At 35.9% G+C, this 16,384-nt stretch overlaps 1 protein-coding gene across 4 annotated transcripts in view; it reads right to left on the minus strand.

Annotated features, from left to right (window-relative positions):
- The window catches only part of GSTCD (glutathione S-transferase C-terminal domain containing), a 57,420-nt gene that overhangs the window by 30,650 nt on the left and 10,386 nt on the right, over nt 1-16,384 (minus strand). For all 4 annotated transcript variants that reach the window (XM_062636696.1, XM_062636694.1, XM_062636695.1 and 1 more), the window contains 2 exons: nt 14,015-14,269; nt 13,212-13,305 (listed from right to left, as the gene is read on the minus strand). In XM_062636696.1, coding sequence (XP_062492680.1) covers nt 13,212-13,305; nt 14,015-14,269 — 349 coding nt within the window. The remainder of the gene's footprint in view (nt 1-13,211; nt 13,306-14,014; nt 14,270-16,384) is intronic.

A 16,384-nucleotide genomic window follows, 5' to 3' on the forward strand; every position in this document is an offset into this window, starting at 1 on the left:
ACTGAGGCAGTCCCTCTTATTAACCTGGACTGTTCTGCAGCATTACACTGCAGAAATATGCTACAGTGCTATTTGCTCAAGAGAGGACAATTTAAAGCCATGACTTTAAGAAGACATAGAGCACAAGAACATAGAATATAGAAGTAAAAGAATAGTTTTTCAGTGTTAGCTTTATTGCTTCATCCTTATTTTCAATTTGCTAAATATAAAAAGTAACCTTTTTCCAGGAGTGTCCAGGGAGGACACCTTCACAGTGATGGGTTGTCAAGTTACCTATATATAGCTGATACTATGGTTCATTTTTCAAGCTACTACTTCTGAAAAAAAGATTTAATTACATTTTTTCCCTGTATGATGAAAAATGAGCTACAAACAGCAAATCCCTACTCTCATTACTGAAACATGCATTTTGAAAACAGGCAACACATGTACTAGTAGGATTGTTGATGGTGGTTGATGACTATTGGTGATACCAAAGCATAAGAATGCTACAGATAGCTAAATAATAGTTCAAGCAAAACGTAACAAATATTACTATAAAATACAATGGAAATATGAGGCATGATTCAAGGTATTATATCTACAAATTGCTTTATTTCTTGCATAAAATAAGCCTGTCACTCTGTGAGTAACAGCATCATGGTCTTTCCTACAGATACTAGCTAGTTAAGTCCCACTGAACTTGCAGATAAACACATGAACCCATTGAGGACGCAGCAGGAAATGATAACTCATGAAAGTCCATGACATTTACCAGTATTTCACAACATCTTTAGGAAGCCAGTTTCCACAGTCCTAAGATCATGTATACAGCCCAGTACCATTTACAACCTGAGCTAGCTTTCAGTGCAGTCTTCAAAATATCAGGTACAAAGCCTAGGACAGCAAGGAGTCATTTATTTTTTCCAGCATGCTTTTCCTAACAAAGGAAAGACCGCAGAAAACATGCAATGTAACTGAGAGCTTTGTCCTGGTTAGCATTTCTTCATGGAAGCATTCAGAACAGTTTAGTGTTAAGAGATACCTCAATCTTTCAGGGTGAAAGGGATGCTGTTTTGTTTCTTATTTCTTGTCACTAAGAATGCAGGAACACAGAAAAGATTTGCAAATGGGATATTCAAAAGCATTTAAGCAGAATTTCACCAATCAGACACATTAGAAAATCCCATGTAGAGTGTGCTGATAGAATGACTAAATGAATACTATCTCAACTGGTCTACTCACAATACTTAAGCAAGAAATTTAAACATCAACACAAAGACCAACAACTCCGTGACAGATCTGCAAAAGTTTTAAAGTAACTTCCTGGCAATACTGCAATAGCAAAGTGCAATAAAGGCATCATATCTCCCTCTGTTATCTCTGGCATTTTAGGTTAATATTCCACTACAACAGGGGACAAATTTTATTCATTTAACAGATTCTCCAGTTCTTATACACTTACAAGATAATTCTACAAACCGCTGAATTTCCTACTTGCCTTCGCTGTTCAATACTTTCTAAGTTTTTAAAGGATGTGAATTCCTTTTGATATTCCTATGGTAAGATGCCAGAAATCTGACACAAGACATGCACCAAAAATTAACTTTTCAGAAGCTATTCCAGACCATCTGGAGAAGATGCATTTCAAGTACAAAATAATTAATACCACCTTCACTAAAACACTAAGCGTACAGTAGTCTGGCCTTTCCTTTGTGCAATTAAAAGCTTTGAAAGTAACAGATTGCTCAGACCAGATTATGAATCACTCATAACAAAATAATTCTATTGGGGTTGTTTTGTTGTTTTTTTACACTATTAGGTTTGGGGTTTTTTTCTTAAACATAATAGTGCTGTCTTCCTTCAAGTTGCTGATTACAACTTTAAATGCACAACTGTGGCTTAAAAATTCACTTTCAGGAAAAGCAAAACTAAAACTCCTGATCTCATCCAATGTGAAATCATAACTAAATCAAGTAATGTGTTCATGGCTCTTTACATGGAATTCTAAAAACACTGAAATTGCAGATGGAAACCATAAGTAACTTCAACAGAGAGAAAAATTCCTCCTTATCGCATGTTTTGTCACTTGGATTGGAAATGAATTCTGTACCTCAAATCTGCAACAGATAAAGATTGGGGGGTAGAAGAAGAAGGTATATGCAGCCACTTGCACAATGCTTACCACTTTTAAAAGTACACACAACACCTGTGTTTCTAAGCAGACACATCAGCTTCAAAGTATGTTTTATAAACACAAGCCGATTGTGTTGCCTTGATGAAATGCTGTGATTCATAAACTCCTTATAAAATGTCCATTAATGGCTTACAGAAATTCACTAATGCTGCACAAAACTTCACAGCACTTCAACAGTGATATGCTTTTTACGTTACAAGGAGGCATTCCCATCTCCACAATGTACAAAACTGACACTGCAAAATAAGGTTCAAAACATGTTTGCCTGCATTTCTGAAGGAAACCATATAGTTTAGTAAACACAAAACAAAGTTTTGTTTTATTTATTATGATCATTTATGAATTGACTTAAAATCTAAGCAATCATGAATTCTGGAAACAATCAGTAGCCTTAGAAATGACTTCTTAAGGATATTAAATACCAAGTAGGAGAGCTTAATAGTTTCATTAATCTGGTAAAATAAGAAGCTGCAAAACAAGAACACAGGTTGAATTATTGTTAACAAATAATCTACAAATAATCTAATGGGTTCTCCAAAGACCATTAGAATAAAGATAATGTAAACCAGCTATTATTTCAACTAACAGCAGATCATCAACTCCATCCCTCCCAAATCAGTAAGAAATAATTGTTTTAAAGAACCTATCCCCAGAACAAAATACGAATTAATAACTTGAGACATGTAAATTCTTTCTATACATGTGCAGTATTTTGTTACCAAGGAAGAAGAGAAAGACACACAGGCTCAGTTGCAGCTATTCTCTGGGCTGCAGTCTTTACTGTGCTCAAGCACTGAAACTATGCCTTCCTTCTCAAATTCAGTTAATCTTCCAATCTTAACTTCTGTGTGATTTCCCAGTGCCGACATTGTCTTTTTTTGCGAGCAAGATTACCCCAGGAAGATAAGATGTGAGGGGTCCAAATAAGAATCTTTTTTTGACTTGTTTCTGGGGAACATTTTGAAGCATTAGCTAGACAGCTTTTTCACATGCTGACTAACGCCCTCCCCTCCTGATGAAGAGGGTCACATAGTCTCATGTGTTCAGAGTGCTGCTACAAAAACAAACAAACAAAAGTACTGGCTAGTTGTTTAAAATTCACCTCTTTACACCCAGCATTCTCCTTTATCCCAAAGGATATAAAACTCCAGCAGAAGAAATGAGCTGATCAGATTTCCCTCTCCACTACGCCCTGCTCAACTGTTCTCTCTTTTGAGGTACAAGTCTTTGGAAACATTCAAGCCAGAAGGCATTACTCTGCTATGTGCTTATACAGCACCTAGTACAACAGACTCTGAAATTAATGCTTTCCTATTCCAAGCCAATGAATACGTCAATTGCTAAATCATCAACTGTAATTCGAATTTAAAAAAAATGTTTTAAATAATTTTTTCCAACAGGTGGTCCCAGATTTTGGGATTAGGGGTTACTGAGCTGAGAACTGCCTCATAAAAAGCACCTTTCTCTAGGGTGATTCATAATCGAACGGCACAGCTCCATCCATCCAGGATCCTTATCCAAAGAGATTTTGCTGCCCTCCTGTGGCCTGTGAAGATTTTAAGCTCTCAAAGTCACACACCCCCCCAACCGCACCGGCCAGCTAAATAAAAATGACTCCACTCGACCAGTCAGACCTTTTTCTTGAAAGACTGATTGCACGGCTCAACATCACACTTTGAAGAAAGTAAAAAAGCCAAAGAGCTGTTGGTAACGAAAGTCTCCTGATGCCTCTGATTAAAGGCCCGCTTAGGCTTTGTAGCAGAAACAGAGAGATCAGTCATGCTCACAGTTCAGTTGACAAACTTAACAACTCAGCTGTCCTTCAGTTATAATGTGCAGAAAACATCAGTGCAAGTGACCTATAAAAGTACTGCAAAGAAAGGGAAAAAAATTAACTTTAGATCCTTGTGTTGATTATGCTACATAGCTATAAGAATTATGAATCCCCATACACTCAGATACAGCAAATGAATGACACTCTAAACAGCTAAATGATGCAAGCTGTATGGTGGTTACATTCTATCATCAATGTAGTTGGGATTTAAGCCTAGTGCCAAAGCTTGAAAAACAATCTTCAAATAAGCAGTAAAGGCATTTTACACCAAGAAAAACAGAACACTGAAGGAGATTAAGTATCTCTTTTAAAGACAATGCTGGTGCTACAAAAGAACAATTTAAATTGTACAGCAACTGGAATACTAAGATACTGGCATATTCTGGAAAAAAAAAAAGACTGATGTCATCAACAATTTAATATTTTATGCAATAGCATATTCATCATATTTACAGACAAAGAAAAGCATTAACTCCCCCTCCTCCTCATATTCCAAAAGTGAGCACATCATTACAAAAGCATGCTGAAAATCAGGTACATACATTTAAAACCGGACAAGGTGTAAGAATGAATCTGCTGCGAGTTCAAACACTATAGTCTGTAGTAAAGTTCACATCTGCTAGTCCAAAGAGTGACATTCCTGAAATAGAACTTCAGTTCTTCCTCATAATTGCAGACAAAGTCTATTTTGACCTATTCAGAAGCAAGCAAGGGAAAATAAATGGAACATGAACAAAAAAAGCCAGCATTCCTCCATCTAATTATCTGTTTATATACTTTTGCTGAAGGTCTAAGAGTCAGATTTTCCTTACTAGTTATCCAACTATCATGAAGACTTTCTAAGGGCCAGCACTGCACACATGGCTGGTATCTCTGTAATTCAGATTAGAGAGCATGTATTATAAAATGGCAATGCTATAAACAGGACATGCCCTTCCCAAAATCTTGTGTAAAAAATTACCTGTACATCCATGCTATGGAGTACTTAGCAGAAACTTGTTCTCTAAACCTCTGGCTTAAGAGATAAATAATACAACTTTGGGGCTCTGTTATTCCATGAAAAAGGAGCACAAAAATATTAAAAAGGGGAAAAGAAACCAGTAAACTCTACTACAATGATATCAGGAGGAGAAGAAAGAACAAATAGCTTAAATGAAACAAAGGCCAGAGTTACTTAGCAAGCTATTGAACATTGATTAAGGATTCCTCAGGAAGACACAGAAAATTAATTTAACACTCCTGTTAAAAAACAAACCAACCTGCTAGTCGTCTATGACTTAGGGTTTCTGGTTTTTATGTCCTTCTGTTTGTGTGAGAACTTTAGCAACAAACGGGAAAAAAACACAGTCTAATGAATAAAACCACTTTTTCTATGTAGGGCAGATCGCACTCAGACTCTACATGTAGCCAACTTAAACCAGTGACTGTCAAATGCAGACACTTCATAAAAGTTCTGTGATTAATCAAGAACATACTTTAATTTAACTGTCAGAACTAAGATACTTGTAAATTTACAAAAATAAATCATGAAGAATTGCCTCCAGTTCCCAATTCATAAATCCCTAACACATTTCCACTGGCAAATTGCAGCATTTAACTTTAATTCTATAGATATGTTCAGTAAACAAACACAAACCACAATGGGACTAAAAAAAGCCTCCACTGAACTTTATATACTGCATTCTATAAAACAAATCTCAGAAGCCTAATACACTCACAATTAACCAGGGCTTGTGAATTTAAAACCACACCTCTAGGGATTAAACTTCAACAAAAACTAAACTGTTACAGGCATATTCAGTATGAAAGGCTAAGGCTTCAGTAATTCTCTGAGGATTTACACCTACCGTACAAAGCAAGGGCCTAAAGTAAAGGTGGCACTTTTCAGTATCATTACAAGCCCTATGGAAAAAGTCCATCAATCACCCCCACCATAATAATTTCTTACAGAACAGGCCAAACACCAATGAGAATGTGTTCTAACTGAACAAAAACACAGCTGTTAGAACTTGATATTATTCTTTATAGTATGATTTTCAATAAGATACACTAGCAACTGCTGGTTTTCTTTGCAGATTTTGAATATTTCAGAGGTTAAGCATGTTATTTAGATCAAAACTTCACTTAAAAAATGCTACAGCCTTTGAGCAAGCATAACTAAACTGTACGCCTCATAATGCAGTTGCATTGTTTCAATGAGGCATACAAACCTTCTGTATTTCCAGAAGTGCTTGTTTCAGTAGCGCATTGTACTTAAAAATCATCATTACATACTAGTTTAACTTATTCATATAATAGCTTTGCCTTCTGTCTCTAAACAGGCATCTTAAAAATATAAAATACTGCATGCCCTTCTCTTGCTTAGTTTGGTAAACAAAGCCAATCACAGACAAAAAATTGAGGGAGAGCACAGTAATAATAGGAACAGGAACAGTATATATTGCCATGGAAGAGTTCTTTGGTTTGCTGGCATGTATAATTTATTATTTCCAGCTACACATAAAGAATTTTTGTTTAAAATATTGCACCCAAGCCCCCATCAAAATTGTCTTCAGTTCAACTATGAAATGCTATATCCCAGAACAGTCAACCGATCCAAAGAACTCACATTTGTAAGGAAAATCTAGAATTTGCAGGAATCCACCTTTAAAGACAAGACACATAAAAGAGTGAAATCGCAATGATAGGCCTCAATTTTATTACACTTATCACTCTCAGCTATCAATATTGCCTACATTCAAGCCATAAGCATTTCCCCTTTTCCTTTGTTACTGAAAATTATTTACTTCGCAAGTAGAATATGAGACAACCTGGTTCCATTGCCATTGCAGGTTTTCCAGGTCTTGAACTGCAAAATACAATACAATATGATCATAAATGGGGCTAAAAACTGTAAGGAGAGGTTAATGAGAAGCAGCTTCAGCTGAGTTCGCCTTGCACTGTTACCCATATGGCTTGCAGGCAAAGAGCTGTCTTAATACAGAGAACTCAGTTGAAGAAGAAGGATGAGTTCCTGCTTCAGGATGCTAGAGATACCGAAATAGGCTACAAACTATTAAAAAAAAAAAAAAATCTTCAAAGTATTTCAGAAAGTTCTGACAGGCTTGGAAGGGAAATAGAGAACTTTAAAGCATTTCTTTTAACTCTTTTTGGTTTTATAGAATAAATGACTGCCTGGATCTCATTTTAGAAACACTGTTGCTTTTAACATCTGAAGGAAAACACATAATGCGCATTTCTCAATTTGCAAGATTTGATAAAATACCAGATTCCCTAAAACAGCTTTGATTTTTAAGCATCATGTATTTTCATCTCAGAAAGCATCTTGAAAAGGTAGTACCAATACAAAAAGCAGAACAAAGTAAAATAACTGTGGCCTGTCTTCACAAAATGATCCTAGAAGCAACTTGGATATATTGAATCAAGCTTGACCACAACTTCAAATTAAATCAATCTGTATCTAATAAAGCATTTATTCCACAGTTATTAACGTTAGTTCTGTTAGCAATTACAAACAATTTTAACATGGACCCAAGTCCACAAACTTTACAATTGGTTAAAAGATAATTACATTGTTTAATGCTGTTTTCCTTCAATGTTGTTTAAAAAAAAAAAAGCAGCCACCATTAAACCATCAATAATCTCTAATCTCTCTAATTTAGAGAATTATTGATAGTCATTTGGTGTAAGAGTAAGACCCAAGGAATCAACATTATGTCCAGAATACAGGGAACTTAGTTGGAAGCCAGAGAAGGGAAGAGCAGGAGGTAGGGAGTAGCAAATTACTGACACAGTACTCAGTATCTGAAAAGCACTTTCGATGAACAAACTCAGTCCTTGAGAGCTGACCCCAGAGCACAAACCAAATTGCTTTGCAATAATATACATAAATGAATCTCCAAGATCAACACTTGCCCAACTGTAAAAAAAAAAATAAATCTGAGGTCCATATGCCAGTGAATTTTTATTTAGCAAATTCATCTTTGCCAATGAAGAAAAACACTCTTGCCACCATTTTAACAATTCCAATGTAACAGTGTCAGCAAAATATCTGTACTTCATTTTTCTTTCTGCCAAAAAAGATTTCTCTTACAATAACCCTAATATACGTTCGTCAGTAGGTTAAAAACAAAACCTGGTTTGCAAATAATTCATGCTACAAAGAAAACATCAGCATTAGCTCTGTGTGACAGCTGTGGAACACAAAGAGCCTCCTCCTACAGGAAAGCAAGTTTCAGTGCCTTGTGGTTTCAAGGATGCATTTTGAAAGAGAATACATTGTGACAAACATCTCCTCTACAGACATATTCCATCAAGAGTGAAACACAAAGATGGAGAAAATTTCCATCTTCCCTGTCGTGGTTTAAACCCAGTCAGGCAACTATTCTTAATTCATAAGCAGTTTATTTAAAAATAATGTAAGGGAAATTTTCAATACTTCATCTCACCATACATATTGTGATGTCAGTTCTCAACGCCACATACTAGACTTACTCGTCATTTCTTATCACACTCCAATGATTTGACATAACCAGTCATAAGAAATTATGTCCATACAGTTGCACCTATGCTTTTGCCAAATACAACAATATCCCAATCCCCAAAATGTAGCATCTCCTTTTGGGAAAAATTACCACCACTACCAAACATAAAGAAAGGTGTCACAGTAAGAAGAGCTTCATGCTCATGTCACCATTCTTTCTGCAAATCAGACAAGCTCTCTATTTCTAACATCAACATTTTGTACCCTATACATAAATAACTGAAGATGGCATCTTTAAGATTCATATTCATGCATATATTAAAATACTCCTATTAATAAAAGCAAGCCTCTCAAAAAGGAAAAGAAGCACTGAAGATCAAATTCTCATGCGAGACAAATTATTTAGGAAAAAGAAGACATAAAGGCAACCTTTCAAATATTATATACTTCTATTTCCTGCTTCTCTCCCATACCCACCCAAACCCCCCACCCCAAAAAAGAAAAAAGCCCAAACAACAACAACAAAAAAAAAGCCACAACCCCCCAACAAACCATTTTTAATATATTATGAAATTCTTCTGTGCCTTATAAATCAAGGTAACAAATCTCAACAACCATTTAAAGGACAGGCTTATGTCACAACAATGAATGCTTAGCTTTCTAAATTTTGTCTCATTTCAAAAGCCAAGCATTCTCATCTCATAAGTCTGAAGACTTGAATGGAAACAAGGGGCAAGTATCGATCAGGGTCTACTTTTATTCAGGCGGTTTCTATGACAGTTTTATATAGTCATTTAATTTTGCCATCAACTTGCCACTGATCACAAAGCAAGCATAAATCAGGGTCATTCTGTCTTCAGCTAGGCAGGTATACATTGCCTTGCAACAGATAACACCCATTCTTACACCTGTGTGCTAGAAGCAAAAGATGTTAAAAGTCCTCTTCTTTTTCCCTACCAGCTATTTTAAATTCATACATGGAAAATTTCACCTCCTCAATGAAACATTTGATCCAATCAATTCAATACAAGGGATGAATTTCTCACTAGGAATAACAAAGCATATAAAATACTTCACATATTCCACTGGGAGTCATGTTTATACATAATCCGTTAAAAGGCACTTGTTTAGGAGAAACCAGCCCTATGAACAGGACCATCTTCAACACTAAAGGGCTATGTGTCTTAATTAATTAATTGTTAAAAAGCAAGCTGTAAAGCTTGTAAAAGCACTTGTAAAATGCATTCATTTATTTTGATCTAGTCTTATTTATTTGCCTACATGTTTTAAACTGATGACTTCTACCTCAAACTCGTGTCTCCTGCTGTGCACACATAGTTTTTATTATAGCGGTCCCTCCACATTCACCTGTCAGTAGCTGTATTACAGCTAAGGCACTCTTTTCTGGTCTACTATAATTCCTTCATTTAAGAAAAAAAAAAATTATGAGGAAAAGGGTATTACTCACAAGCTTAGAGAATGTAGTTTACTACTTGCTACATTCGTTCTGTGAGCAGTTTCCCACTTTGGAAGGAAGAGTGCAAGTTAAACGCTACTTTTTTACATAAATACCATCCCATGCACACTTTGTCATGCTACCTAGTAATTTCAGAATAAGATACCACAAGTAAAGCACTTTTAAGTACTTTCTGCTTAAGTATTTCAATTGATGAGAACACAAGTAAGGGTTTGTGAGACTGTGGGTCAGTTATTTCCCAAATTTCACAGTTGCTGTTTTAAAGAAAAAAAAATAGATTCCTGTTAAAAAATATAACATTTCTCTGTTTGCGTCACAGTGAACACAATGCTTGATGAAAAAAGGCCAGTACCAAAGGCTTACATCCGCATATTCTGTCAGAATAATAAAGCAGCAACAAGAGTTATCACTCTTCATCCCCACATACATTCACTTTCCCTCTCTCCTTAATGTGCCTTGGGTATGGCCAAAGGAAGCACCTCTGTTCATAACAAGTCAAACTTATTTTGATGTCCACAAAGCCTTTGCAGTGAATAGGAAATTAACCTGAAGACAAGGAAGGGTTCCACACATACATGAGATGAGGAACACAACTAAAAACTCCGGGGTTGACTGAAGTTAGAAAAGGATCACAAAACAAAAAAAAAAAAAAAAATCCTTTTCTACTGCTGCCTAACATGAACTATGAAACCACACCCCCGTTTCTTTGTTGGCCACAAATCTAATGAAATATAACCTCCCTTTTCCAAGGCCTGAGGTTTAATCAGCAGTAGCACACAATTTCCACTCAACATTCTTATTTCAACAAGCCCCTCTTCCCAAAACTTCAGTCACTACCTTGTCTGGGAAAAAATGAAAACATTTTCTATACTGACTTACACCATATGATTATTTCCCTGTAGTACTGATGCAAGTACCTCATTTCCCTTCAGTCTCACATTGTGACCACCTACACTTTTATATTCTGACCTGCCACACTCTTCTTTGACTGTTTGTACACATTCACAACCTTATCTACCTTTACTTCTAAATGTAAACATGACTCCAGTAGAATCAATCCCAGAACTTCCACATACATATGACACAAATTGAGTTACCTAAGCTGACACAGAGCAAAGAAAGTATATCACGTATGCTATTAAATTAGGATTTCCCAGCAAATGAAATATCCTGGGGATAAAGAACCAAAGTGAGTTTTAACTGAAACATCTCCACTTTGTCTTAGCTGCTATGAACATTAATAAGAGGAAATTTATTTATCAGTTATAGGAGTAATGTGTTTGAAAGCTTGAATTCCATTACTCAAATCTAGTTGAAAACCCTGTCAGATTCAGTGACTATTTTCTTACCACACCAGGAAGGATTTAGTATTAAAATATTGGAAATTCAATTCATACAACAACGATTAGGCTGTACTAGCAAAAGAATCAAGAAACTGAGAACAGTACCACTTAGAACAGCAAAGGTAAGCCTGCAGATGTATCCAACTGAAAAGTAAAATCAATTCTCATATCAGGAAATTTCTTTTTGTCCCATGTGACTCTGTTGCTCCTGGACTAAAACCACAATGATTTGGAGGTTCCCTAAATTAGAAAATGGCATCAGCATCACTCTGATCTTGGGTGGAGAAAGACGAAATCTCCCTCTCAGCACTTGCAGAGCTAGCAAATTCTTCCCCAAAATTTAACTGAAACCCAATTTCAGATATCAACATCATTAGTAACTATTTCAGCAAATGTGAAAAGAGAACAAACACGCACTGACACAGGCAGGAAACAGTAGGACGTGATTGCTCCCCAGTCAAATCTAGTCGTTCCAGCACAAAATTTCCAAATATATATTCAAAATGCGTTCTTGTATGTTATGCATCTTTTTAAAAATTTTCTTTCAAACAGAAGAGATATCTTGCCAAAAGTATGAACTAAAATTTACAGCCAAAACCCTGAGCACTGGAAACGAGCAAAAATGTTTATTCACTTCCAAAAAAATACTGGAACTTGTCACAGAAGTTAAACACACGTAATCCTCCCTAAGCACTTTAGCAGTCAGACTACAGAGCTATTTTAACGTAAGAAGCATATCCAAAACATTCACATAAGGTCTAAAGAAGCATGCCATAATGCTGACATATGCAAACCCAAGTTTTGGGTTTTTATTATCCTCTCATGCAGAAGGAAAGAAAGGATTAATCACTGAAGCAGGGTGTGCAACTTCCCAGTAAGGGTTCTCTCAGGACAAAACTAGAGGTAAACAGTTAATGTTAGGAGGATGGACACTATATAAAACCGTAAGTCTGCTCATGGTACACATAATGGGTTTTGTGCACTACATAGATCCAAACTAGAGGAAACCAACTCCAAATTTAATCTCATTTTTATAGCCTGTGTATTGTAGATAGGAATACATGCTTGTATTTAGACGGATAGTAAACAATGTATTAAGTCACCGAAGAGCATCTGTATGTTGCATGTATATTTCTGTATTCTTTAAATCAGAAGTACTATGCCACTGAGGCTAGACTGACTGCAGTATGTAATTTATGCTATTTACACAAAAAACATGATCTTTTTTCTTCCCTGTATGAAGGAGTTATTTTCCACTAACTTCTTACTGTCTGACAGTAGCTAGAACTTTTAGAGGAAACTCTACTGTATAGTGGAAGAGGTATTCAACATTCATAACACTAATAAAAACAACAAACATTATCATTAACCATTTTTTTCTCTGTAGAACAATAGCCACTAGGCAACAAACTGCCCTGCAATCCAGCAAAATAAACAAACACTACAGGACAGGACAAAAGGAAAGAGTTGCTCATATGTAGCTACCAAACTTTGCTAATGAATATGATTTTCATCAGAATAAATCGGCTGCTGCTGCTTTGGGAGACAGAGTCCATGTACAATACTCATGACAATCATAACATAATTTAGTCAGAATTTACTGTTCTATATATGAAGATAAGTTCAGGAAAGTAGGAAACAGTGGGAAAAAATATGGTTCAGAAACAAGGTCAAGCTTTTACTCCCAGTTTGGCCACCAGCTGTTGATGACCTGAGGGAAGTCATCTCACCGTGTGTCTCAAAGAGACTGAATTTTAGAACAGATTTAAAACTGCTTGCCTGTGCTACCTAGCTCTGCAATACGTTGAAAAGTGATGTATCTTCCTATGAAACAGTTAAGTAGCTTTTCCAGAAGACATCACTGTTAAATATGTACACACATACATAAAACCCCTTACCTTCTCCAGGACTGACCGCAGATGGTAGATGGGTCCAGTCTAGGGTCCAAGTGGGGCATGGATGAGGAGCAAACTTTGCTTCAACACCATTCTCCTATGAGAAAAGATAGGGGACAGGGCTTAATAGTCTGATCCTTTACCCACCGAAGCTGGTAGCAAAATTCCTGCTGAATTTAATGGCATTGAATCAAAATGTGCAACTAACTTTCAGCCTAACTGAAACTGAACACACATCTGAGTCTGAGTCTACAGTTTATTGGATTCAAATTATGGATTTCTTTCATTTTCCCAAGAAAGCTCTGTTAATTTTCTTTAGGAACTGCTGTCAGCCTCTATTTAAAAAATAAAAATAATTGAGAGTTATGGAACATGATGGAGAATTTTCTTTAACAAATCTTACTATGGTTTCCAGATGTTCAAAGCTCTAATCAAACAGCAAAAACCCAACAGAAATAATAGAATAATGAGGCCAAACATAGAAGCAATGTTTTTTGCCATCTGTTATATAAATAACTTTAAAAGAGGAATATAATTTTGCAATTCAAACAACAATTTACTTTGATTATTCAGAATTATTGATAAGGCTTCCAGCGGTCTTATCGTTGCTCAATTCCTGAATCGACTGTCAAAACAAAAACTTAAAATCATTTCTAAGTCAATGCATATCAGACAGAAGATAGGCAAAAGGTATTAAACTGCTCATGGCTGTCAGACTTTGCTTTTGCTATTCCAATAAATTTTACCTATTCCAAGTCAAACCGATTGTTACACCTAAAAATAACTCATTAAAAAGCAAAAATTACCATTAACTTAGTCATAGTTGGCCTTGGACCACCTATAAAATGATTGTCTTCATTCTCCTCTTCTAATTCATCAGGAACTGAAGAGAAGTCTTGTAACTGTTCTTCTGAAGCAGACTTCAACTCTGGAAGCTGGAGAAACTCCATACTGCATTTGGCAGCTGCTGTCTTTACTCCAGGTACTTCTTGAACTCTTTGATACCAGCTGGATATCAGAGGCAAATTTAAAAGATTTTTGCCTTGGGTTTTGCAGGAAACCTAGAAAATTAAATGGAAAGGTTACTTGCTACTGTAAACTTCTTCTTACAAGGCACAGGAAGGCATGAACTACAGAAGTGAGCTCAGCTCCATGCCAAGCATGCTTACTCATAGCAAGATGCTAATGAAAAAAGCTAGCTAGTTAAAAGCTCGCTCTTGCAGGTAGAACTGACAGTTGGCTATTTAGACTTTATCTGCAATTGCCATTCGCTTAATAGGACAAAAAGGTTTACATGACCAATTTTAATCATAATTTCAATCAGTAACAGGAAAACACTACTTTAATATTCTTAATTATCTGCTATTTCTTAGCAAGGGAATAATTCATTTTTGTTGGTAATCATAAAAACAACCAAGCAAACAAAAAAAAAAAACCTAAAAAAAAACCAAGAAAACAACAAACACAAAAAATCCCACAAAAACAAACAAAACCCCAAGCAGTAATCTGAAACACATACTGAACTCTATGCAAGACACTATGGTACCTGAATGCTGCTGCTTCCCACAGGCACCCTACAGCCCTTAAAAGCTCACCACTGACAGCAGTTTTGCTGGCAACCCAACCTTAAACACCTTTGACTATGTGGTAACAGCACAACAGGCACTGGCACACATTTTCCCTGATCTTTATGGACGTCTTTGCACTACATCTGTGACTTTTTTTTTTTTACTAGCATCGAATCCAAAACTTTTTATTTAGGTCATATATTTACTCAAGCTTTTTTACTGTCTTAACTTCACATACAAAAATGGTAATTAATAGACTTCTTTGCTGAATTAAGTATATATGATGGTGAGATGAAACAGCCTTCAGTAGAAAGAGAATTTTAAGTGTAAAAAAAACCAAACACCTGTTTAATTAAGAATATAATGCACATATTTCAAAAAGATACCCAAATCTTATTTTTAGATGAAGATCAGCTAATTTTAAAAAGGATGCATGTGATGAACTTAAGCAATTTTTGTTCAGGTTCCCAAATGTTTTGGAATGGTGAAGAACATACTTGTACAGGAGAGGTTGTGAAGTTTCCATCCTTAAAGTCACCTAAAACCTGATTGGACATGGCCCTGGGCAAGTGGCTCTAGCTGACCCTGCTCCGAACAGAAAGGTTACATAAAATGACCTCAAGAAGTGCCCTCCAACCTCAACTATTCTGTGATGCTGTGCCTGCTTTAAGCAGAAAATAAAAATCACCATTACAGGAAAAGGCAGAAAAGGCCATAAGGAAGCAGTGCTCCTCCACATATCTGTCCTCAGTGTGAAAGCAGAGGCTGGTAAAGAAGATTTGAAATTACGTAAACTGTCAAGCAGCTTTCTTGCATGCTACATCTATAATGTTCTTAAGGCAATCACAAGTAATTAGTAACAGCTACAGGAGCCAAAGGAGTATGAACTTGGTAATTTTAGTATCCAATATCCTAATAGTAACACAGGCAGAAGTACATTAATTCAGTTAAGGAAGAAGTCTTTTGGAAAGCAATTCTAAGACACATCACTACACTTGATAACAAGTGTTCTAAACTGTATTTCAAAAAGTGAATGGTGGTTTCTCCCAGATGGAGAATGGAGCTTTTGTTATTCTTCCACTAATTTTAAACAGTTACAATAGAAAGCGTAACAAAGCTAACCTCAGACAGATAACAGAAATGGAATGAGGTAATAAAAAACAACTCTTCAGCTTCATTATCTTACTTTTGGTAATTACAACTACAATCTCCTAGACAGGTCTCCTCGTAGTTATTGTATGATTCTTCCCAGACACATACCCATTGAGGAATTCATTATTATTCACACCCTTAAAGCAGAGTGGAAATGCAACTACCATGATTTTATTTTAACAATCCAGGAAGTTCTGTCATGTAAGTGACAAATAACATTTTAATACGGAATTAAACTCCAGTACTCCCATCAACAAGAGAAGTTGCATTTTTAACCCACTGTATGCAAGAAGCTTTCAGATGAAAGTTATCTAATTTTGATGATAACTGGAGGAATCAGGGTATAATTGCTCAGAAGACAGTAACTGACCAGAGAACAAAAATAAAGTAACATTATCCTGGAGCTCTTATAATTTAGGTTAAATGAAACTGAAGGCCAAATTTTTTAGGACTATC

Source organism: Pezoporus occidentalis, unplaced genomic scaffold (genome assembly GCF_034315485.1).
Source record: "Pezoporus occidentalis ecotype Australia unplaced genomic scaffold, CSIRO_AGI_Poc_V1 ctg49, whole genome shotgun sequence".
Classification (NCBI taxonomy): domain Eukaryota; kingdom Metazoa; phylum Chordata; class Aves; order Psittaciformes; family Psittacidae; genus Pezoporus; species Pezoporus occidentalis.